This window comes from Bos grunniens, chromosome 21, assembly GCF_055505025.1.
Source record: "Bos grunniens cultivar Pamir isolate PY7600 chromosome 21, Bosgru_T2T1.0, whole genome shotgun sequence".
Taxonomy (NCBI): domain Eukaryota; kingdom Metazoa; phylum Chordata; class Mammalia; order Artiodactyla; family Bovidae; genus Bos; species Bos grunniens.
The window spans coordinates 45,203,540-45,227,250 of NC_141185.1; the positions used below are offsets into that span (position 1 = coordinate 45,203,540).

General features: G+C 52.0%; 1 protein-coding gene across 1 annotated transcript; it reads left to right on the plus strand.

The window, feature by feature from the left end:
• The first annotated feature begins 1,597 nt into the window (after positions 1–1,597).
• CTSH (cathepsin H) lies at positions 1,598–22,279 on the plus strand. The gene is made up of 12 exons (XM_086364256.1): positions 1,598–1,719; positions 6,009–6,040; positions 6,678–6,783; positions 8,050–8,120; positions 8,757–8,861; positions 11,234–11,320; positions 12,106–12,161; positions 14,042–14,123; positions 15,552–15,620; positions 19,316–19,422; positions 21,023–21,148; positions 21,863–22,279. Exons 1-12 carry the CDS (start codon positions 1,629–1,631, stop codon positions 21,936–21,938), a joined length of 1,008 nt encoding a protein of 335 aa, XP_086220382.1. The 5' UTR covers positions 1,598–1,628; the 3' UTR covers positions 21,939–22,279.
• The last annotated feature ends 1,432 nt before the right edge of the window (positions 22,280–23,711 follow it).

A 23,711-nucleotide genomic window follows, 5' to 3' on the forward strand; every position in this document is an offset into this window, starting at 1 on the left:
AGCAGCAACCATGTAGGGTCATTCCCCAGACATTTGCCTCAAAGCGAACCCAAGGGGCATCCAGACAAGGGCTGATTTATAAATTGATAAAGATCTGCTTTATCTGAAAAGACAGTGTCCTGCTGCTGCTGCTGCTGCTGCTAAGTCGCTTCAGTCGTGTCCGACTCTGTGCGACCCCATAGACGGCGACCCACCAGGCTCCCCCGTCCCTGGGATTCTCCAGGCAAGAACACTGGAGTGGGTTGCCATTTCCTTCTCCAATGCATGAAAGTGAAAAGTGAAAGTGAAGTCGCTCAGTCGTGTCCGACTCTTAGCGACCTCATGGACTGCAGCCTACCCGGCTCCTCCATCCATGGGATTTTTCAGGCAAGAGTACTGGAGTGGGGTGCCATTGCCTTCTCCAAGACAGTGTCCTATGGCACTGCTAATCTTCATGCAGGTTTAATGTCCACCCAGCAGCACTGAGCAACCACCGTTGCTCTTGAGTTGCCTGTAAGTGCAAATTCACAAGCTGTACCCATACAGGTCAAATCCAGGAATCTGCTCCCCCGGGGGCTCTGCACAGGCAGAGTCAAGCAGAAATGGAGGTTTCCTCCTGTCTGAGGGAGGGAGAGGGCTCAGGTCTGATGGGCCAGTGCCAACAGGCTCTGACACACCAAATGCCTAGGACTCCAGAAGAGCAGAGTGAGCAATCGTTGTACTGGGAAGCACACTTACTGGGAACGTTAGCATCAATGCTTGCAGCCTCAGTTTCCCCATCTGTAAAATGGAAAGGCAACAACCTGCCCCTTGGCAAGGTGATGATATAAGTGAACAATCCGGCCCCACTGGGTGCTTGACAGGTTGTTGCAGGCAGGTCTAACTGCCCTCTCCTCTCCCTTGAAGCAATCCCTGAGCACACTGCCCTAGTTGGAAATGTTCCCTGTTCTATTTATCTCACACCCGGACTCTTACACATCCTATTCTTTTTTTTCAGATTTGCAAAATAGAGAAAATGGCCCTACAGCTGCTAATATGACTTTCTCGACAGAAAGACTAAAACTCCTTGGGGGAGGGGCTTGCAGGGATGGAACATAGTCATAAAAACAGCGATCTAAGTGCTCTAGTTTGAGTTCATCCCAAGTCGGAAGGGCCCATCAGGGTAAGGTGAATAATGAGGGTGGGAGATGGGAGCCCCGGCGTGAGGAGAGGTCGGGATATGGGGAATCTGGGCTGAGGACAGGCACCACCCTGGCCCATCCGGCCAGTTCTGGCAGATAAGCAGATGGGCAGGACCCCTGCAGACTGAGTGGTCCAACTTGCCTTTCCTCTTTGAGGAGAAGAGTGATGTCCCCGGAGGAGAGGTGAAAGATGAGAAGAGGGTAAGAAGGAGGCGACTGAGACCGAGGGAAGTCGAAGGCCACCATCTCTAAGGAGCAAGGGCTTCCCGGATTGTTTTGCACCCTCCACCTCTTCCCCCTCCTCCTCCCCCGCTTCCTCCCCTCCTCCCATCCCCCTCCCTCCTCCTCCTCCCGCCCCGCCCGCCGCCGGCCCCGCCCCTCCCACTGTCCTGAGCACATTTTGGCCGCCTGCCCCGCAGCCCTCCAAGTCAGCCCTCGACCGCCGGCCGAGCAGTCACAGCCGCCGCGATGTTGGCCGTCCTGCCGCTGCTCTGCGCGGGAGCCTGGCTCCTGGGCGCCCCGGCTTGCGGCGCCGCCGAGCTGGCCGCGAACTCTTTAGGTACGGGGACTCCGGGGACGGGGACGAGGTGCCCCCGGAGAGGAGCCGGCAGGTCGGAGACTCTGGAGAACTTGGGCGGGTCCGGACTCTGCGCTTGGGAGGAGCCGGGCAGAGCACGTCGCAGGCCCGAGGCCCTGGGGCTCTGCGGGTCGGGACCGGAGTCATGGAAGGGTGGCCTGTGTGATGCGTGGGGAGTGTGGGCTAGAGAAGGGGGAGGTTTGGAGGGTGAGCGTCTTGCGGGACCCGAGGAGCGGATGGATAGGTGCCCGGGGCGCTCAGGGGCGCTGACAGGAAACGCCCCAGCCAGAGGCTAGCAGGGACTTCCCAGCCTTTTCTGGCAGCTCCCAGAGACTGGGCACAGGGGACGTCCCCAGGGGTGCCTTGAGAGCCTGTGAATGGGTTGGACCTGACCTTTCAAGGAGTGACTGTGCAGAGCCATAGCAGATTTAGCCCCTGAAAACTGAGGCTGTTTGTTCCAAGGACCCAGGGTGTAAGGTCAAGCCCCAGGGCTCCCCTGTAAGGCCCCAGGGCTTCCACTCAGGAAGCTGAGTGGTCCAGCTTCCGGCTGCTCTTACCCTAGTTCTGTTGCTGCAGATCCAACCACCTTCCCAAGCTAAAGGCTCTCCCGAAGGCCCTCCTGCCTTGCCCCCTGTCCACCACCCTCAGCCTCAACCCACCGCCCACAGGCTCTGACCTCCCAAGACCACCTGCCTCCTCACCCTGAGGACAAAGAATTGTAGCCAAAGAGCAGCCTGCTGCTGCTGCTAAGTCGCTTCAGTCGTGTCCAACTCTGTGCGACCCCAGAGACAGCAGCCCACCAGGCTCCCCCGTCCCTGGGATTCTCCAGGCAAAAACACTGGAGTGGGTTGCCATTTCCTTCTCCAACGTGTGAAAGTGAAAAGTGAAAGTGAAGTCGCTCAGTTATGTCCAACCCTCAGCGACCCTATGGACTGCAGCCCACCAGGCTCCTCTGTCCATGGGATTTTCCAGGCAAGAATACTGGAGTGAGATGCCATTGCCTTCTCCAAAGAGCAGCCTGGAAATAGGACAAAGATCCCTGAGGCTGAATCTTTTCCACTAGAATCTTGCCTCATTCCTCCCGACCCAAAGATACAAGGAAGCCCCCCAGTCTTGCAGACCTAGGAGGACGCCCAGCTCAGCTCAGTCCCAACCTAAAGAAACCCAGCTGCCCGCAAGCCAGAGCTGTGTGGCCTGCGTGGAGGAGGCGGGCTGGTGCTGGAAGCCGTTCTTCCAGAGTAGGGTTTGGCATGCTTCTCCTGTGAATAGCCAGATAGTATATATTTAAGGCTTTTTGTGGACCACACAGTCTCTGTATCAGCTACTTAATTCTGTGCTGAAAGTAGCCAAAGGCGGTATGTAAATGAATGAGCCAGTTGTGCTCCGAGAAACTTTTATTTAGACACACTGAAGTTTGAATTCAGATGATTTTAAAGTGCTACACAATGTGGTTTTCAAAAAAAACGTTTTTAAACGTGAACATTCTTAGCTCGTGGGCCATACAAAAACAAGTGGCAGGTCAGAGTTTGCTAACCCCTGTTCTAGATAGTACCATGTGCTCCCCGAAACAGCACACAAAGAAAGGATGTGTGCTTTCTTCCAAAAGTCACAATGGACTGCAGTGGGTCTGAGATTAGTGTGCAAGGGTCACCAGATATCCTTCTGGCCCCACCCCAAGATCACCTCTGGCTTTTTCTCCCTCTGACCTCGAACGAATGAGAAGTAGTGCTGGATTTTCACGCCTGCTTGTAGCTTTTGAAACCTCTGCAGGCAAACATTGGTCAGTTGTCCTAAACTCTATCTGCCTCAAGCCCTGGTCTTCTAAAGCCATCAGGCTTCCCTGGTGGCTCAGATGGTAAAGTGTCTGCTTGCCAATACAAGAGACCTGGATTTGATCCCTGGGTTGGGAAGATCCCCTGGAGAAGGGAATGGCAACCTACTCCAATATTCTTGCCTGGGAAATCCATGGACACAGGAGCCTGGCAGGGTGCTCTGCATGGGGTCGCAAAGAGTCAGACACAACTGAGCAACTTTCACTTCACTTTTTCTCTTCTGAAGCCATCAGCTATAATGGCTAACCAAGATTTGCAGTCCTCTAAACCCCACACAGGGCATATCCTGGAGAAATGTGCATTTCTTTCTCAGGAAAAATGGCTGTCACTTGGTTTCTGGAACAGATCTATGACCCACAAGGGGAGAGCTAAATTCCACACAACTGTGATCTTCCAGCTGCAGGGTGTGGATTGGTGGCACACATGTGTGTGCTCAGTTGTGTCCAATTCTTTGTGACCCCATGGATGATAGCCCACCTGGCTCCTCTGTCCATGGGATTCTCTAGGCAAGAATAGTGGATGGGCTGCCATTTCCTCCTCCAAGGGATCTTTCTGACGCAGGGATCAAGCCTGTGTCTCCTGCATTGGCAGACGGATTCTTTACCACTGTCCCACCTGGGAAGACCAGTGGAGGAACACAGAAAAGTACCAAGTGATCCCAGTGCAGACAGTAAATCCATTTCCACACCCTTTACTTCCGAGTGTCAGCTGCTGGGGTCCTAGAAATAATGTGTAGTAATACAGTGCCATGTGATGTGGGGGTGTAGAAAGGAGTACGAGGAATTGCGTGACTTTGCTCTAAAACTTGCCTTCTGTTCCCAGAAGCAATAAGCAATCCTGCTTATCTGAGCAGAATTAATCAGCCCTTTGAAAGGGCTGAGACAAAGATCAGAATTAATGCTAACCCATTCAGAAAAACAGGTAATAATCACCCATGAATATATAAATCCATGAGGAGGGCATTAATTAAGTTTAATTTACCTCATTAAGAGATGCCTCTCCAATGCAAGTTTACTTTTTGTTTAACAGTTACTTTTCATTAGGTGTAATATATTTGACATGTTTTTAATCAGTTGGAGTCTTAATAATGATGATGACTTAATCCAGAATGAACTTTTATAATATCCAGGGGTATATGGGTCACCAGGAGTAACAGTAATTTAAATATATACTTTCCGTGCTTGTCATTGCATAAAAGGATACTAGAGCAATGAAGTATAAACAGATACTCCCTGGGACTTCCATTGTGGTCTAGTGGTTAAGACTCTACACTTCCAATGCAGGGGGCATGGGTTTGATCCCTGGTCAAGGAACTAGGTCCTACATGCCCTGCAATGTAGCCCCCCCAAAATAAATTAAACAGATGCTCCCTTAGGATAAAATTCTGTGAGATATAGATGGAGATGGGGGTTCAAGGAGAAAAAGAAACTGTATGAACTATTCAGCTCTTATAGAAGGGCTTGTTCATGTTATTGATGGTGAATATCACATCGTGATGTTATATGGAATTCTTTGGCTAGCATCCTTTGAATACGATGGAACAGTCATATTTTTAAACGTCATTAATTGCAATAAACTGGTGTACATCCTTTGCAGCTATTTAAATTTGAAATGCAATTTTACATTTAAAAATGTACAAGGGTGGATATAGTAAGAGTCTACAAACAACTAGGCAGCCCGTTTTTGTAAATAAAGTTTTATTGAAACAGTCATACCCCTTCATTTTCACAGGCGAGAGTAGAGTTGAGTAGTTGTAACAGACTGTAGAGATTGCAAAGTCTAGGATATTTACCATCTGTCCCTTTTTAAAAAATTACTGACACCAGGTATATAAGGGTTTTTAAAGTATTTATTTGTGTTATCATGAATAACAAGCTCTCTGTTAAATTCAAAACTTTTTTTTATTTTATGTATTTATTTTTGGCCTCACCATGCAGCATGTGGGATTAGTTCCCCAATCAGGGATCAAACCCCCTGCATTGGAACTACAGTGTTAACCACTGGATCAATAGGGAAGTCCTGGCATATAGGTTTTTAAATTAACTTCTTAAAATATGACACAGAAGAGAACACAAATCATTAAATATGCATTTCAGTGAATTCTCATCATCAAAACACACTCGTGAAACTGGCACCCAGATGAAGCCACAGAACATTACCAGCACCCCACAAGCCCCCTTTGACTCCTCACTAAGTATTAACCATTATCCAGATTTTTAATACTATAGGTTAATGGCATGTACTTTTTCAAAATTAATTTGGAGCACAAAAGCAGTAAGAATTTAGTTCCTTTTCAAATTCTGCATTATATACCACCATTTTTGGTGCTTTAAGTTTAACCCAGTTTATTAAAATGCAAATCAGTTCTCTTGTGCCCCACTTGGCTATAGACATGACCACAAGGCACCCAGACCTAATTTTTTTTTCTCCTTTTTGCAGAGAAGTTTCACTTTCAATCATGGATGGTGCAGGTCAGTGTCCAACTTCTTCTTTCTGAAGTTTCTCATTTCACTGTTTCCTGTTATCAGGACTGTCCTAGATTTGAGACGATGAAGGAGGAATTTCCAGCCCCCATCCCCTGGGTCTTTCCCACATGGGGATGAGTCAAATGCCACAAAAAGATTTCGTTAAGTGAGTTCCTTCCAAACAGTGGTCTGGTCCCCAGTAGTGAAGTTGGCTAGCAGCCTTGGAAACCTTCAGATTTATTTACATTTTTTGTATTCAAATCACATTGTGTAACTGGCTGCAAAATCAATCGAAAAACACTGGTGTGCATATTTTTGAAAAATGGTGATTTCTGCCATGAACTTGACCTAGTGCCAGTTGTGGCATCCAGGGCTGATCTAAACGTGACAGGTCATTCACCTGGCCTTCTCGATCTCTTAACTGACTCTACGGCAGCTGCATAGGCTTCATTCTGGCCACAGGCCCCTGGAGGCAGAGGGGTTCCTATATAAACCCAGGGCAGTGTCCCACCTCTAATACAGTTTTGGCCTGAGAATCATGGCAGGAAGAAAACCTCCATTCCTCCTCTTAGAAGACAAAACCGTTACCCTCTGGTAAGCAGCGTCCTGTTTCCATGACGTATTGCTTGCTAATGTGTTTCAGCATCAAAAGAAATACAGCTCAGAGGAGTACTACCACAGGCTGCAGGTGTTTGCCAGCAACTTGAGGGAGATCAACGCCCACAACGCCAGGAACCACACATTTAAAAGTACGTGGGGACACCTTGCCTCCAGGCTGCTCATCCCTGGGAGGAGAGAGCAGTTCAGATCTGGAAAGAAACGAATGATTACAGGGTCCACTGGGCTGGGGAATGGGGCAGGGGGAGAGCAGCCACCCAGGCTCTGAAGCTGGGGCCGACCTCACATTCCAGCTCTGCTATTGTTCTCTGAGATTCAAGGGGTTGTAACTTTAGGGTGTCCCTCCAAAGGGTTGTGGTGTTTCTGCTTTCTGAGGGTCCAGCCCAGACGCTGAGCCCCTGGGCTGCCGAGGGGAGCAGCGCTTCTGGACTCACGAGCAGCTCCTTAGGACATCTGCCTTCAGTCTGGGTTCGTTTCACTAGAAACACGCTGCATGCGCTGAGGACTCAGAAGTGACGGCACTGTCAACTGAGTGAGTAACATGGGCAGAAGCGTGAAGTGGAAGGAAACCTCAGTTTGAACCTCATTTCTGCCCAGTATTGGCTGTGTCAACCCTGGGGGGCGTTGACAGCTCTGAAGTTTCACTGGACTGTCAAGTGGAGATCATAAGGCTCCCCCCGCCAGGCTATGAAGACTGAAGGAGGTAACAGGTGGCAGGCACTTGGCACAGGTGTGGTGGTTCGGTACCTGGACGTCCACCAGACCTACTAACGGGGCATCTAAAAAATGGGTGCCCAGGCCCCACCCCAGGCCCACTACATCCGCATCTCTGGGGTGCAGCCCAGACACTGGTACTGTTGCAAAGTTCCCCAGGGAATTCCGAAGCACAGTCAGGCTGACCTTGGTGTAGTAAATTACAGTTGACCCTTGAACAGTGTGGGGTTAGAGGCACCGACTGTCTACACAGTTGAGAGTCTGAGTATAACTGATTGTCTGCCCTCCATATATGCATTTCCTCCATATGTGCACTTTCTCTGTATCCACGGTTCTGCATCCCATGATTACACCAACCCAGGATCATGTTGCACTGTAGTATTTACTATTGGAAAAAAAGCCCCATATAAGTGGATCTGCCCAGTTCAAACCATGTTGTTCAAGGGTCAACTGTAAAATCAACTATACCTCAATAAAAAAATAAATTTAAAAATTTGTTTTAAAACAATTCAACTGTGTCCATTCCATTTAAAAATTTAAAGAAGCCAAGTTGAGGGCCTATAAATAGGACATGAGGGAACGTGAGATTTCATTATTTTTTTGTTTCTTTATTAGTGATCTACTGAACACCTCTGTTTTGTTTTTTGTTTGATTGTTTACTGTTCTGCCTTCTCTTTTTTCAGTGGGACTGAATCAATTTTCAGACATGAGCTTTGATGAATTAAAACGCAAGTATCTTTGGTCAGAGCCTCAGGTGGGTATTACTCACTGGGACCAAATCTGAGTCTTTTCTGTTTGGCTTTTTTTTTTCCGCTGTGCTGGGTCTTCGTTTGCGGAGGACTTTCTTAAGTTGCAGTGAGTGGGTGCTACTCTCTGGTTGTGGTTCACAGCCTTCTCCTTGCAGTGGCTTCTCTTGTTGCAGACTCTAAGGTGTGTGGGCTTCAGTAGTTGTGGCGCTTCGGCTTAGTTGCTCCGGAGCATGTGGGATCTTCCTGGAAGAGGGATCAAACCCGGGTCCCCTGCATTGGCAGGCAGATTCTTGACCGCTGGACCACCAGAGAAGTCCCAACTAATAATATTTTAGCATAAGTAATATCCAAAGTATTGCATGGGATGTACACTACAACTTTTTCATCATTGATCTAAAATTCAACTTTAACTGGGTGAACTGTATGTTTATTTGCTAAATCTGCCCTCCCTGTCCTAACTGCCCCAACGTGAGTCCCCCAAAGGACCTGTCATTTAGCATTTGGAACTAATAGGGTGCAATAGGATGGTCCTGACAACCATAATCTTTCTCATTCTTTTGTGGTGACTATTTTAATTACATACTTTTCCATCAGAAATGGATTTTTTCCCCCCTGAAAAAAATTGTAATTTGTCATTTCAGAATTGCTCAGCCACCAAAAGTAACTACCTTCGAGGTACTGGTCCCTACCCACCCTCCATGGACTGGCGAAAAAAAGGAAATTTTGTCACACCAGTGAAAAATCAGGTATGCATGATGGTCCCCAGTTTTTCCTCCAAAACAGCCACATTTTCAGACAGTATGCCAGGAAGAGAAACTCAAGAGAATCCCAAAACACAAAGAGTAATATCCCCAACTCCATTATTTTTTCATTATCTCTCTAGCTACCTTCCTCCAAAAGGCCAGGAGGTCGTTGTTTTTATGGATGTAGTTCCTGTCTGGGCTGAAGTGTACCCCTTCCCTCCCGCTCCACTGCCCTGTCTAAAGCTCCCTGCTGGCCCTAAACATCTGTGCCCTTCTGTAACTGGATACGGGACCCCATTCCTACACGTCTTTTCTTCCTGTCCTCCATCCACTCCACAGGGCACCAGGTCCAGCCCCTCCCTGGCCCTCTGCCTCCCTCAAGGGAGCTGCAGGTGGTCAACGAACAGCATGGAACCCCGCATTGCAGACGTGCTCTGAAGAGCGCCTCCTGCACGACACAGCGTGCCCGGCGAGGCAAGTGGTGGCACGTTCCTGCCCTGAGGGCTGAGGGTCCCACACACTGCTGGGTCCTGGAGAGTCTGGGCCCTGCTGTCCCCGGAAGCAACAGTGCAGTGGCCATGTTCAGAAGCATTCCCACCTCTTGCTCCCAGGAAACAGGGTGAAGGTTGCCTTCCTGGTAGCACTTGGCTTTCCACTGAAACTCGCCATGAGAAACATTTTCTCCTTTTCCTAAAATCCACGTGACGCAGCCATGATGCCCCCAGGCTCACTGAATTCCCAGAGCCTGCCTAGTGAGCTAGATGGTTCAACGAGAACCCAGAAGCCAAAACGAGTCTCCACTTCAGCAGAGGGGTAGGATGAAGTCAGTCCCCTCCCCCAAGACCCCAAGGTGGCTTTTAACCATCTGAGAATCCCGGGACAGTTCAAAGCCCAACAGGTATTCAATGTGGAAGCCTGAACCCCCTCACCCTCTGGGCAAGGAAGAAGCAGAGGTCTGCCAAGGATGTTCTGGGTCCTCTCGTTAGCTAGCTATCAGGCAGGAGAGAGACCCCTGAGCAGAGGGGCCGGAACAAGGTGGTCACCCCTGTGGGTGTGTATGGACTTTCACTATAGCCACAGTTTGGTTACAGGTGTGAAGACAGGATCTGACATTAGCTCAGCAGCCTCAAGGGAGGCTAAAGGTGCAAAGCAAGTGGGTCTCCGCTCAAGGCCTGCTCTGTCTCTTTCCTCAGTGGCCAAGCCCACCTCCTTGACCAGAGATACTCTGATCAGACCCTCCCCTCCCGCTGCCAAGGGAAGGATTTGAGAGGAAGAGACTGGGGATGGGGGGAGGGTGAAGGCTCTTTCCAGGAGACAAGCGAGGAGGAGTGGACAAGAACAGTGAGGAAAGGATCTTAGGAGATGTTTCAGAAGTAGTCTATGGACGGTTGAGCCAGTGAAGGGCGGAAAAGAGACAAAGATGGGGATAAGAGAAAGATGCTGACAGCAGCTGGTGTTACTGAACCCGTGGGGTAACTGCATGACTGGCAGGATCTTATCTGCGCTTCTGACAGTTCTGTGGGGCAAGCACGGTGGTTCCCATTTTACAAGTGATGAAACTGGGGGATGGGGAGACACCCCTTGCCCAGCTCACATAGTGGGTGGGGGCAGGACTGTGATCTGAAGTAGGCAGGCAGGCTCCAGCACCCGACACCTGGCCCCAATGAGGTGTCAGGAGACTGGTCAGTGGCCATAATCATGGTAGAGGACGGGGAGATGGATGGCTGGGGCAGGACACACAGGGTCTATGGTGTCTGGGGTGTATACTGGTGGGGTCCTCTGGGAGACAGGTGGTCTGGGTCTGGGCAGAGGTCAGAGCTGAAGTGGGGTCTGGGAAGTTGTTAGTTTAAAAGGACTGTGGGTGAGATTGGAGGGGGAAAGGTGAGAGAGAAAATTCTGGAAACAGGACTTTGGTGAGTCCTTCTGTTGGGAGCAGTGGGAAGAAGAGAATCCAGCAGGAGATTCAGAAGCAGAGAGACTTCCCAGGCAGTCCAGTGGTTAAGACTCTGAACTTCCACTGCAGAGGGTGTGGGTCGATGCTGGTTGGGGAATTAAGATCCCTTGTACCTCGTGGTGCAGCAAGGAAAGAAAAAAAGTAGAAGGACGTGTAGAACAGCACAGAATGGAGTCGGGAGGAACTCTGGCCCTTGTAGGACATTGGGGGTTGGTCAGCGAGGGGCCGGATGGGGAGGCAGCTGCTGCTGCCCTTTTACAAGCCTCAGTCTTCTCATCTGTAACATGCGGAGAAGGATGCCGGCCACTTGGGGCTTGTGAGGATCAGCACGGATAGATGTGAGTTGGGGCTTGGTCCACTGAGGTTCTCGGGAGCCTGAGGGGCCCAGGTTCTGACTCCCTTTCTCCACTCTGGCCTCCAGGGCAGCTGTGGCAGTTGCTGGACCTTCTCCACCACCGGGGCCCTGGAGTCTGCTGTCGCCATAGCAACAGGGAAGTTGCCCTTCCTGGTGAGTGACCAGCTGCGGGGCGGGGTGGGATGTGGGGAGTGTGGGATCAGGGTCTCCTGCAGGGGTCACAGCTTGGCTCTGAGCCCTGACTTGGTGGGGCAGGCCAGGCCTTCAGGCTTCTTCAGGGCATTAGATGAGAGTGGCCATGTCAGCTGGGCTTTGTGTCCCAGTCTCATGGATATTTGGCATACAAACCTCCCCTGACAGTTTGGAAGGACTGAGGCTCATTCCTGAGTGGGTCTGGGTGTTCCTCGGTCTGGGAACCCAGGGCCTTCAGGGAGCAGAGCCTGCCTGGGAGGCAGCCCTGTAGGAGCTGCACCCCCTCCCAGGCTGGTCGTCTTCCTGCAGGGGAGAGCTAGGACCCGTGTATTCACCTCTGGAGCCCCCAGAGCAAGGGGTGACTGTCGGACCACGGCGTCCTGCATAGGGAAGCAGGGGAAGAGAGGGCTAGACTGGCGAGGGCCACCAGGGCCCAGGAGTAGGGAAGGCCTGTCCCCTCCCTCCCACATGCCACCATGGGGGCCCACCTATGTGCACCCTTCAGGCCCCTCCTCACCCTCTCACATGCCGGCTTGGCTGCCAGGTCATCACTGAGCTCTTCCCCAAAAGGCGCTGGCTCTGGGCTGGCCCCCTGGACACAGAGATGGACCTCGCCCTGGGGGAGTATAACCTGATCCTCCTGACCCAGAGCTGGCGGGGCCACGGGTGTGGTCGGCTCAGGGGGCCCTGAGCTGGGGGCTCTCCCGGTGAACACCTAGCTCACTGGGTATGTGTTCCTTCTCCAGGCTGAGCAGCAGCTGGTGGACTGCGCCCAGAACTTCAACAACCACGGCTGCCAAGGGTACGTCCCCGACCAGGGTGGGGAGGCCTGGAGCCCCTTCTCATTTCCCGGGGTTACTTCTGTTGGGTCTAGGATGGGCCGAGACTCTGTCCTGGGTGGAAGCAAAATTGGCCCCACTTAAAGAGGAGGATGGTCACCCCACATACCCGAGGTCCATCAGCTGGAGTGGGCAGAGCTATAAGCCAGGCCCGGGCCTGTCTGCTCCCAGAATCTGTCCTCTTTCCCTGTTGTCACCTGGCTGTCACCCCTCAGCACATTTGGCCTCATCCACCACCCGGGCCTCTGTGTGAGTGGCCAAAAGAATTCACAGAATGAGAAGCACGTTGTCCTGCAGAAGCAAGATCCACACACCGGTGTCTGGTCGGCTGTCTGCGAATTCTCTAGGGCAGCAGTCCCCAACCTTTTTGGCACCAAGGGCTGGTTTCATGGAAGACGATTTTCCCATGGACTTGGGGTATGCGGAGGGAGATGGAGTGGGGATGGTTTCAGGATGATTCAAGTACAGTACATTTATTGTGCTTTTATTCTAATCTAATGTTGATGATGACAGGAGGTACCGGTCCGCGGCCGGGAGACCGGGGTCCCCTACTCTAAAGCTCTGGCTGCCCCAGCTCTGCAGGCTGTGTGAAGGAGCTTTTCTATAGATGAGGTGCCATGTTCAGGCAGAAACACTGTATTTTGCCAGGCCTGCTCTCTTGGCCCCTTTATTTATTTATTGAGGTCTAGTTTAACTACAGTGTTGTGTTAATTACTGCCATACAGCAAAGTGACACAATTATACACATCATTGTTGTTCAGTCGGTAAGTCATGTGTGACTCTTTGCAACCGCATAGTAATACACATATTAAAAAGCAGAGACATCACTTTGCTGACAAAGGTCCGTATAGCCAAAGCTATGGTTTTTCCAGTAGTCATGTACCAATGTGAGAGTTGGACCATAAAGAAGGCTTAGCACCAAGAATTGATGCCTTTGAACTGTGGTGCTGGGGAAGCCTCTTGAGAGTCCCTTGGACAGGAAGGAGATCAAAGCAGTCAATCCTAAAGGAAATCAACCCGAAATACTCATTGGAAGGACTGATGCTAAAGCTGAAACTCCAATACTCTGGCCACCTGATGCGAAGAGCTGATTCATTGGAAAAAACACTGATGCTGGAAAAAACGGAAGGCAGGAGGAGAAGAGGGCAGCAGAGGATGAGATGGTTAGATAGCATCGACTCGATGGACGTGAGTTTGAACAAACTCCGAGAAACAGTGAAGGACAGGGAAGCCTAGCGTGCTGCCGTCCATGGGGTCACAGAGAGTCAAATATGACTTAGCGACTGAACAGCAACAGTTATATACACATACATACATTCTTTTCCATATTCTTTTCCATTATGGTTTTATCACAGGATATTGAATATACAGTAGGACCTTGTTGTTTATCCATTCTAGATAGACCAGTTTGCATCTGCTAACCCCAAACTCCCAGTCTGTCTACCTACCTCCTGGCCTATTCTTCAAACGGGTTGTTAGGGATTGACTCACAGTTCCCAGTGTCTCCAGCCCTCATCTCCTCCTCACATGCAGTGCTCTAAGACCTTTCCTGAGCACACAGGTATAAAGCCAGGCCTCTCGTGTCCCCCCAGAGCAGGCTCCCAGCCTTGCCTCCCGCCCCCTCCCAGCGGCCCAGCCCTCTCCCAGGCAAGTCCTGCTTCAGCAGCAGCCAGCACAGGAGTCTCCTGCAGGGAACCACGCTCAGGCTCGTCCTGGGACTCAGGGCTGAAGTCACGGCCCCCCAGCCCCGCCAGGGCAGACGTCTGGCACGCCCCAGCCTCCGCAGGCCCTGCCTCTATTGGGGCCAGTCCCAGGTGGGCACAGCTGTGTGTGCTTCTTGCAGGGGTCTCCCCAGCCAGGCCTTCGAGTACATCCGGTACAACAAGGGCATCATGGGTGAAGACACCTACCCCTACAGGGGCCAGGTAACTCGGGCAGCCTGGGCTCCGTCTTCTTGGTCTGCAGGGCGCTCCATCTCTATTCTCCCAGCCTGGGCTCTGTCTTCCTGGTCTGCAGGGTGCCACATCTCTGTTCTCCCCGCCTGGGCTCCATCTTCTTGGTCTGCAGGGCCCCCTGGGCTTCCCCCATCTTTGTTCTCCTAACCTGGGCTCCATCTTCTTAGTCTGCAGGGCCCCCATTTCTCTTCTTCTCCCAGCCTCAGGACACACCCTTCCCCTGCACCCTCTTGAGGACTCCTACTCCCTCCTGAATTCTGTGTTGTCTCTTCATGTTCACTCCTTCGCCTCCTCTGTTTGTCTGAGCCCTGGTGCTCAGCTGTCCTGGGGCCTCTTCGCCCTGTCCATGGCAGCACCGTCTCTGCTCGTGGCCTGGCCCGCACCTCCTGCCGAGGGTGCACGAGAATGCCATCTATGGGCTTCTACACTCCGTGTCCATGCAGACAGTGCTCCTGGGCCCAGGGCCTCCCCTCTCACCTCAGCCCCGCCTGTGCATGGCTGGGCACCTTGACTTTCCCCCAAACCCAGGACTCTCTTCCAGTGTTGCCCCTCCTAGAAATGGGAGGCACCACCTTTCCCAAAAACCTCTTGGCTACCTGTGTCCCTTTCTCAGGGCAGTCCCCCTGCCCAGACCCTCCCCCACCAGAGACCTTCTTCCTTCTGCTCCTTGGTCTGTCCTATGTCCCTTCCCCCACTCAGCCCTTGGTCCCCCTTCATCCTGGATCCCTGAGGGTGGTCTGTCCTGGGGCCACTCTCCCCCAGGGGCTACCAGAGAGGCCTCTCAGACCAAGCTCTGGGTACACTCAGTTCAGAACTCTTCAAAGGCTTCCCAGGGCCTGCAAGATAAACTCCAGACTCTCCGGCCTGCCTTCCAAGTCCCTCTGCCCGAATCTGTCTGCCCAGTCTTGTCTTTGACTTCACTCTCTCCTTGGAAACCTTCCGCTCCTGCCCAGCCGCTTGCTGCTTCCTAAACTTCAGGTCCTGCATTGTCATCTTGCCTGTCTCTCCGTCTCAGAGGGGCTTGCTCTTCCCTGCACGTGTCCTGCCTCTTGTTGGTCATCTTCCCTGGATTGAGACTGGGCCTCCCTCCCCTGCCGTGCAGGCTCTTACTGGGTTCCTTTTCTCGGCAAGCCTCCTTGGACTGGGTCAGGCCCCTTCCTCGTGCTCCCACCAGGGGCTACTCGAGCCCACCTCTGCCAAAGCCAGCATGGTCTCCTCCCACTGGACTGTAATGTCCTCGGGGACAAGGATGCCTCTGATTCTCTCCTAAGTGATCCCCCTCACCCAAGTCCTGGTACCTGTAGCTTTTGCTTTGTCAATGTTATCAAATTGCACAGGGTGGCGAGGGCAGGGTAAGCATCCCCAACCTGTATCCCATGACCTTTGCCCCCTGAACAGGATGGTGACTGCAAGTACCAGCCCAGTAAGGCCATTGCTTTTGTCAAGGACGTAGCCAACATCACACTGGTGAGTACCAACCCTTCCTTGCGATGGGGAACACATTCTGATCAGGAGGCAGCCTCCACTGCCGTCGGATGGCCAAGGGGCACAGCACGGCAGCCTTTCTGGGCAGCACATCCCTTTGATTGAAAAGTTTTTGATTATCAGTGAATGTTAGTCACCGTGATGGCAGCAGGGTGTAGGACGGAAGGGATAGAGCAGGAGTCGGCAGTCAGATGCTCTGGTCCTGGCCCAAGTCTGCACAAGTCTTCATTCTTTCTTATCTTTAATTTTTGGCTGCACTGGGTCTTCATTGCTGCACTGGCTTTCTCCAGTTGCAGTGTGTGGGATTCTCATTGCAGTGGCTTCTCTTATTGCAGAGCACGGGCTTCAGTAGTTGCAGCATGTGGGTTCAGCAGTTGTGGTGCTCGGGCTTAGTTTTCGTTGCTCCATGGCACGTGGGACCATGGATTGGACTTGTATCCCCTGTGTTATTAGGCAGATTCTTAACTACTGGATGACCAAGGAAGTCCCAATATTAAACACTTTAAATTACAGTCACTCAAAGATTACTTGTACTTAACAGTGAAATGATATACATGGATCTGTGGCTATGCGTTTGGTTCACTTTTTTTTCAAATTCACTTGTTTGGCTGCGCTGCGTCTTCATTGCTGTGCGCGGGCTTTCTCCAGTTTCAGCGACCGGGGGCTACTCTTTGTTGTGGTGCACGGGCTTCTCATTGCAGTGGCTTCTCTTGTTATGCAGCACAGGCTCTAGGTGCACCAGCCTCAGCAGTTGCAGAACACAAACTCAGTAGTTGTGGTGCATTGGGCTTAATTGCTCCATCACATGTGGTATCTTCCTGAACCAGGGATTGAACCCATGTCCCCTGCATTGGCAGGTGGATTAACCACTGGGCCACTAGGGAGTCCCACAGTAGCTTCCATCTAATCGAAGTACATGCATGCACTCGGCACTAGTGGCAAGAGCTTATGGAGTGTTCAGTTCAGTCACTCAGTCGTGTCCAACTCTGCGACCCCATGGACTACAGCGTGCCAGGCTTCCCTGTCCATCACCAACTCCTGGAGCTTGCTTAAACTCATGTCCTTCGAACCAGTGATGCCATCCAGCCATCTCATCCTCTGTTGTTCCCTTCTCCTCCTGCCCTCAATCTTTCCAAGCATCAGGGTCTTTGCCAATGAGTCAATTCTTCACATCAGGTGGCCAAAGTATTGGAGTTTCAGCCTCAGCATCAGTCCTTCCAATGGATATTCAGAGTTGATTTCCTTTAGGATTGACTGGTTGGATCTCCTTGCAGTCCAAGGGACTCTCAAGAGTCTTCTCCAACACCACAGTTCAAAAGCATCAATTCTTCAGCAATCAGCTTTCTTTATAGTCCAACTCTCACATGCCTACATGACTACTGGAAAAACCATAGCTTTGACTAGATGGACCTTTGTCGACAAATTATGTCTCTGGTTTTCAATATGCTGTCCAAATTGGTCATAGCTTTTTTCCAAGGAGCAAGTGTCTTTTAATTTCATGGTTGTAGTCACCATCTGCAGTGACTTTGGAGTCCAAGAAAATAAAGCCTGTCACTGTTCCCATTTTTCCCCATCTATTTGCCATGAAGTGATGGGATCAGATGCCATGATCTTCATTTTTTGAATGTTGAGTTTTAAGCCAGCTTTTTCAGTCTCCTCTTTCACTTTCATCAAGATGCTCTTTAGTTCCTCTTTGCTTTCTGCCATAAGGAGTGTACTGACCACTTAACTTGTGTTATCTCCTTTAGACTCAAGACAACCTTAGGAGATAAGGGTCATTATTGCCTTCATTTTATAGATGAAGAAAGGTTCAGAGTGGTTAAGTAACTTGACCAGGGCTGCAGAACTAGAAGTGTAAGCTGGACTGAAACAGAGATCATGGCATTCCAGAACCTTTAATTGGGATGTTTCTGACTATGATACATTTATCTTGAGAAAACAGCTGGTTTCTCTTAGACACACTCACCAGGGGCTGACCCACTCTGGCCCATTTGAAGCCCATTAAGAGGTGGATTGGGGGTCAATCCAATCCCTTTTGCCTGGTGCCCAAGAGAAACTTGTCTGTGACACATGCAGGCCCTGAGGAGCAGGCCAGCATGGGCATCCAGCCCTCCTTGGCCATGAGAATGGCCAGCCCCATGACACCCACCACGTCTTGGTGGGCAGGCTACTCCAGGTGAGCAGGACCCCAGCATCCTCAGGGGAGGAGGGGCATGTGGTCTCACCAGCCCTGACAAGGCCTTTGCTGAGCACAAGGAAGGAAGCAGCTTGCTTTCCAGGCAGTCATTTGCCCTTTGCAGCCAGGTCTCTGCCCCTTCTCCAGGGAGAGAGGACTGAGGAAGGCTGGTGCCCTGACCTCTTCAGCCTGCCCCTCCTTCAGCAGAGCCCTGGCCTCAGCTCTTCCTTATTTCAACTCCCCAAGGTCTCTAGCCAGGGGAATGGCCTCCTCAGCTCATGGTAACCCAGTGGTTCCCAGCACAGATGCTTTAAGAAATCCTGCCTTGGACCCACCCCAGAGATGCTAACATTATTGTCTGGGGTGCAGCTTGGGCATTGGGATTTTTTTTAAAGCCCCCCAGGTAATTCTAGGGGCTTCCCAGGTGGTGCAGTGGTAAAGAATTCGCCTGCCAGTGCAGGAGACTCTGTTTCGATCCCTGGATCAGGAAGATCCCCTGGAGGAGGAAATGGTTACCCACACCAGCATGGGTTACAGTCCATGGGGTCGCAAAGAGTCCGATGCGACTGAGACTGAGCACAAGCACACTGGTTCCAACTGCTGCTGTCTGCCCCTAGGAAGCCCCGGACTTCCTCCCACTGCCCCACCCCGACCCCAAGCTGGCGGGGCTGAGTCCTTCTTAGGCACACAGTCCTTTGCCAGGTCTTCTTGTTTCTACCGCCATCTGAGCCTTGTCTGCTCACGGACTTCTAACCCTGGCGTTCTACCAAAAACAGCAATGAAAGCTCCTTAGACTAGATTTGTGGGTGCAGGGGTCCTGGGGATGGGAACAGGGGAGTCCCACTCACCTCTGCACCCCTGGGAGCTCACGGGAGGGCTGTGGCATGTGGTTGTGAGTGAGAGAGTGAATGAGTCCCCACTGCACCCTGTGCTCAAACCCAAAGGGTGCAGGATTCTCTTGGAGCGAAGCAGGGAGGCCCAGCAAGGTCCAGGGAGGTCATAAAGGGAGGCAGGGTTTCAGGGGAGGGGCCGTAAGCAAATAGAAAACACAAAGGATCCTGGCCATTCACTCACAAGAGGGCTGTGCTGTGCTTAATCATTGTCGTGTCTGACTCTGCAACCATATGGACTATAGCCCACCAGGCTCCTCTGTCCATGGGATTTTCCAGACAAGAGTACTGGTGTGGGTTGCCAATTCCTCCACAGGGAATCTTCCCAACTCAGATCAAACCCATGTTTCTTTCATCTCCTGCATTGGCAGGCAGGTTTTCTACCACTGCACCACCTGGCAGGGGACCCACACCAGCTCCCAGTGTCCAGGGCAGGCTCTGCTTATAAGGAAGGGCAGTTCCCCTTTGGTGGCAGCTTTTTGGTCTAAAACACCCTTCTCTTCCCTCCTCTGTGCCTGTTACCTACTTTGGAGCAAAGGACCACATTTCTCCCGTGGGGTGGGGAAGTGGCAGGGGCCAGTGTGTCCACCTGTCTGCCCCTCTGTCCACAGAATGATGAGGAGGCGATGGTAGAGGCCGTGGCCCTACACAACCCCGTGAGCTTCGCCTTCGAGGTGACTGCTGACTTTATGATGTACAGAAAGGGCATCTACTCCAGGTGAGCAGGACCCCAGCATCCTCAGGGGAGAAGGGGCATGTGGGTTCCCCATGGCCGGGCCCGGGACTCAGTCTGGGTCTGACCGTTTCTCCACCCATGCCACGTTTGCTGACCTATCACATCGCCCTGCAGCCCTGAGGGTCAGGATCCCCAGTCCCCGAGTTGAGGAGGAGGAGAGGAGTCACACAGTGGGTCCGGGGCCCCTGTTTGAGCCCAGAGCTCCCCCTCGCTCAGCCAAAGAGCCGCCTCTGGTGATAAACACCCATGGTCAAAGCTGTGAAGATATGAAACAGGGAAGGGAAACCAGCTGCTCCCAGATGCAGAATCCCGTGCTGAAGGGTCATCGAGGAGTTCTCTAGGGTGGGCTTCCTCTCATCCATTCCTCTTGCCTGTTTTACAATGAGAGTCAGTGCAGCCACTTCCGGTCGCTGCCCGCCATCTCCTCAATGGCCTCGATTGCAGTCTGGCCAGTCCTAAATGCGAGCGTGTTCCAGGACTTTCTCCTCTGCCCTCTTCTCACATATGCCTTGAACTCCACGGCCAACTGTTTGCTGAGTCTCCAAGCCCCCTTCCACCAGCGGGCCTCTTGAGCATTAGACCGAGAGGCAAGGGCCTCCCTACCACATGAAGCTGGACGGCCCACAGGGACCTCAGATCCTGCCTGTCTCCTCCCCCTTATCAGATGCTGCCCCATGATCGCTGCTCAGAAACATGTTGTCCTCTCTCCCACTGCATCTCTCCTCACCATCGCCTCCTTACTGCTTTGTTCTTGTGCCCCCGCTAATGGTCCATCCTCCACCCACAGCCAGCCAGCTTCTGAACACCCTTCTCGCCACACCACTTCTGCACACACACACCCACTGTCCCATGTCTTAGCTTGGCTCGGGGAGCCTCTATCATCTGTCCTTCTTTCTCCAAGTTCAAATCCCATCAAAGACACCCACGTCCTCCCTGTTCCACCCTGCTCCTCTGCCCATGGAATTTCCCAGGGAAGAATACCACAGCAGGGTGTCATTTTCTACTCCACTGAGCACCCACCTTCCCAGGGAAGCCTTCCTTGTCCCTACACCCTGCCCGTTCTGTTCCCACTTGGTCGGGTCCGTTTCCCTTGGGCTCTTGTCAGCCCCCTAGTTGTCACTGTATAGAACCAGCCTCTTTGCCTGCCTGCTCCCTGCCAAAGGGAGCTTCCTAGATCCAGGAGCACAGTTGGGCATGCTGCTGGTGTCCCACACCTTGCCTTCCCCAGGCCTGACACGTATCAACAGCTCAGTTACACACTGGTTGAATGATTGCATGGCCACTGCAGCTCGTCCGCTTGAACACTTCTCTTGCCCTGTGACTAAACCAACGTTAATTCACCACCTTCAGTGCCTCCCAGTCCCCACTCTGGAAAACAATGCTCTAAATCACTTGCTGGGTGTGACTGAATCATATTTTATCCTTTCATCCTTTTTTTGGCCACGTGGCATGTGGGATCTTAGGTTCCCGATCAGGGATCAAACCCACACCCCTTGCACTGGAAGCACAGCATCTCAACCACTGGACTACCAGAGAAATCCCACCCTTTCTGTATTTTCAAGCCTTTATTTTCCTTTTCCAGTACTTCCTGTCATAAGACTCCAGATAAAGTAAACCACGCAGTGCTGGCTGTTGGGTACGGAGAAGAGAAAGGGATACCTTACTGGATCGTGAAGAATTCTTGGGGCCCTAACTGGGGAATGAAGGGGTAAGCAGCTTCTAGGTCCCATGTACTGAGAGGGAGGCCTGAGTGCCCAGGTCTGGGGGGCCCTCGGTGGGAGGGAGTGTGTGTGTCTCTTCCGCCTCAGTGTGGCTTCCGAGAAGGGGCTGCTCAACAGCCTTAGCCCAGGCCAAAAAGAGGGGAATTTGAGGATGTAACCTTCACACCCTCAAGAACCCTCCAGCAGACCCTCTCCCATCCCAGACCCCAGATTATAATGACTGTCTATCCAGGCACAGGAGGCCGTTTGGTTCAGTGGGTTCTGTGACCACCGCTAGGAGACAGTCCACAACACAGGGCCCAGCTGGGACTCAGCCATGTCTGGGAGGCCCTGAGGGAGAGAAACGAAAGGAACAAGTTTACCGATGGTGGACAGCCCCTCCTTCTAGAAGGGGCTTCAGTCAGGTGGCCTGGGGACATATCTCAATGTGACTTTGTGTCTCTCTAAGTCTCAGACTTGATGTCCTCATCTGAGGAGGGGTCCCCAACATGAGGCCAACTAGGTGAGGCTGAGAAGGGGGCCCTCAGGAGATTCTGGAGAGAAGTGAAGCAGGGATAGAATAATGGGACAGAGTTCATGTGGTGGCCAAGTCAGGTTTCCTGGAGACCAGAAAACCCAGCGCTACTCTTTTGTGAATAAATGGGAGGGCCTAGCCCCTGGAGTCAGAAATTGGCCAGGCCTCAGCCCCTCCCTCTGCCCAGGTACTTCCTCATTGAGCGCGGGAAGAACATGTGCGGCCTTGCGGCCTGTGCCTCCTTCCCTATCCCCCTGGTGTGAGCCCCGGCGGCAATGACGGGTCAGTGGAGAAAGCGAGGACCAGGCAGTCGGGGGCCCAAGATCCTGCCCTGGAGGACGTGTTGGGAGACCACCCCTAACCCGTGGCCCTGCACTCTGCCTGGAAACCCAGAGAAAACTGGGAGGTGAATCCCACGGAGCAACAAGCCTGCCCACGTCTTCTGCTGCAGAGGTCACCACCAGCCGCGTGCCTTACACGTGGTTTCTCATTGATCAACCCCTTGTGGACAAGGAATATTCTTTCTTCCCAGAAGGGCTGCATTTCACATTGGGGAGAAGCTCCACTGTCTCTTCTGTGGTCTTTAATAAACCTGCAGTGGGCACCTCCTGAGCCAGGTCTGTGCTGTGGGCTGGGGTCTGGGTCTGTCTCCAGGCCGTCTCCTAAGACACAGGCACCCGGGGGTGGCTGGCTCTCTGGCTGGAAGGATGGCATGCAAGGGTGCTGGTGCAGCTATCTCCCAGGTGGGGGGCCCTGGATGAAAGAGCAGGTTTGCTTGATGTTTTGAGCATGTGGGGAGGGAGGAGGAAATACACCAGGCTCTGGCAGAGAGTGACCTCAACCCACAGGATCGGTTAGGAAGCCTTACTCTCCTCGTGGCTTTCCCATGCTCAGCTTCCTGCTCCCGGCTCACCTGCCCCACCCCTTGGGATGGCCCCTATGTCTCCCTTACCAGCCCCTTCCTTCCCCTGATCCTCCTGCCACATCCACCATCCCAACGTGTGTCTGTGGAGCCTCTAGCCCCTGGGGAGCAGGGTCTGCAGCATGAGTTAGTGCTGTTTGTCCTATAGGACACACTTTCCTAACAAGAAAAGCTTTCCAGACTTCCCTGGCAGTTCAGTGATTAAGACTGCACTCCCAATGCAGAGTCGTGGGTTCAAGCCCTGGTGGGGGAACAAAGATCCCCCATGCTGCCTGGAGAGCGGAAAAAAAAAAAAAAGCTTTCATGTAATTTACAGCAGCTGTATTCATAATTACCCAAATGTGGAAATAACCACGTTCATCATATGACAGAAATGAAGAAAATGTGGTCTATGCATATGACGGAATGTTGTTCAGACATAAAAGGGAAGGAAGTTCTGATATAGGCTATCACAGGGATAAACTCCAGAAACACTACAGTGTGTCAGTGAGAGAACACAGGTTGTGTAATTCCATCCACCTACGATGTCCAAAGCTGGTAAACCCACAGAATCAGAAGGCAGACTGGTGATTGCCAACAGCTGAGGAGGAGGATGGAGACACTGCTTATGGGTCTGGGCTTGCTTTTGGGGGCCTTGAAAATATTCTGCAGTTATCGATGGTGGTGGCTTGCACAACCCAATGAATATACTTAAATGCACTGAGTTTTATACTTTCACAGGGTGAATTTTATGGTATGTGAATTTTTTTTTTTTTTGGCTGCACCAAGTGGAATGTGGGATCTTAGTTCCCCAACCAGGGATTAAACCAGTGCCCCCTGCAGTGGAAGTGCAGAGTTCTAAACACTGGACCACCAAGGAAGTCCCTGAATTGTTTCTTCTTAAGAAAAGCCTGTCTAGGGTTGTGTGTTGTGTGGTATTTCCAAGGGAGGCGACCCATGTAGCTAGGTACTGGCTCTGCACCCAAGAAACCAGGCCCTTCAGAGATGAGAGTTCTGCACTGAGCTGACTGGGCTTATTTAATGAGAAACAGTGAAGGCATTCCACGTAAAGGGCAGAAGATGTCAAGAGCTCAGGAGAGGCAGAGAGCATGGCGGGGCAGCTCTGTGTGGAGGC

Bases quoted from the DNA above. Each gene is read 5' to 3' on its own strand.
- CTSH (XM_086364256.1), top strand. From the start codon at position 1,629: ATGTTGGCCGTCCTGCCGCTGCTCTGCGCGGGAGCCTGGCTCCTGGGC. The intron at 8,862-11,233 runs GTATGCATGATG...TCTGGCCTCCAG, and splicing joins TCACACCAGTGAAAAATCAG to GGCAGCTGTGGCAGTTGCTG. The intron at 19,423-21,022 runs GTGAGCAGGACC...TTCCTTTTCCAG, and splicing joins AGAAAGGGCATCTACTCCAG to TACTTCCTGTCATAAGACTC.